A 736-nucleotide genomic window follows, 5' to 3' on the forward strand; every position below is an offset into this window, starting at 1 on the left:
AAGCGCACGGCGTCGAGCAGCGCTCGCGTTCGTGCTGCGTCGTCGGCCGGCTCCGGCGCGGGCGGGGCAGCGCTCATAGCTGCCCGCTTTTTGAAACTGTAGCTTGTACTTCATCATGAAGTCTCTTGTTTCAGCACTGAGCAGTGCCTGAGCCATCTCTCGGCGCCAGCGCAGCCAGCCTCGACGTCGTGCGAGCGCTCGATCGTGCTCGACGCGACTCGTGCAATCGCAGCACTCGCACTCCCGCAGCACTCGTACTCCTGCACCCATGACGCGGCCTGCGCTGCGCCGCGCGTGCCTCCTGCTCCTCGCGCACCACGCCCTCGCGCTCGTCGCGCCGCCGCAGCGGCCGCGTCGCGCGACGTCGCTCGCGCTGAGCGACTACGTGCCCACGCCCGTCGACCCGGCGGTCGTCGCGCAGCAGCTCGGCGTCATCGGCGCGAGCGGCGGCGCGGCGTACTACTGGTGGACGGTGACGGTCCCGCAGAAGCGGCTCGAGGTGAGCCGGAGCAAAAAAGGCGGCGACATCGCCGAGCTCCTCGACGAGCTCGAGACGGCGGGCGAGGCCGCGGACGGGAGGCTCACGGCGGGCGACAAGCGGCTCGAGCGCTGGCTGCTGAGCGACTGGCTCGACCCGCAGCGGCGCAAGGACCCGGCGCTGCCCTTCCTGCCGAAGAGCAAGTTCAACAGCGGCGACNACCCCATCATCGCCGCGGCCGCGCTCATCCTCGCGTTC

General features: G+C 70.6%; 1 protein-coding gene across 1 annotated transcript in view; it reads left to right on the forward strand.

Annotated features, from left to right (window-relative positions):
- Positions 1-268: 268 nt before the first annotated feature.
- The window catches only part of AURANDRAFT_68954 (hypothetical protein), a gene marked incomplete at both ends in the record, with an annotated part of 6,015 nt that continues 5,547 nt past the window's right edge, over positions 269-736 (forward strand). The window contains one exon of the mRNA XM_009044692.1: positions 269-732. Coding sequence (XP_009042940.1) covers positions 269-732 — 464 coding nt within the window. The remainder of the gene's footprint in view (positions 733-736) is intronic.

This window comes from Aureococcus anophagefferens, assembly GCF_000186865.1.
Source record: "Aureococcus anophagefferens unplaced genomic scaffold AURANscaffold_695, whole genome shotgun sequence".
NCBI classification, from domain to species: Eukaryota; class Pelagophyceae; order Pelagomonadales; family Pelagomonadaceae; genus Aureococcus; species Aureococcus anophagefferens.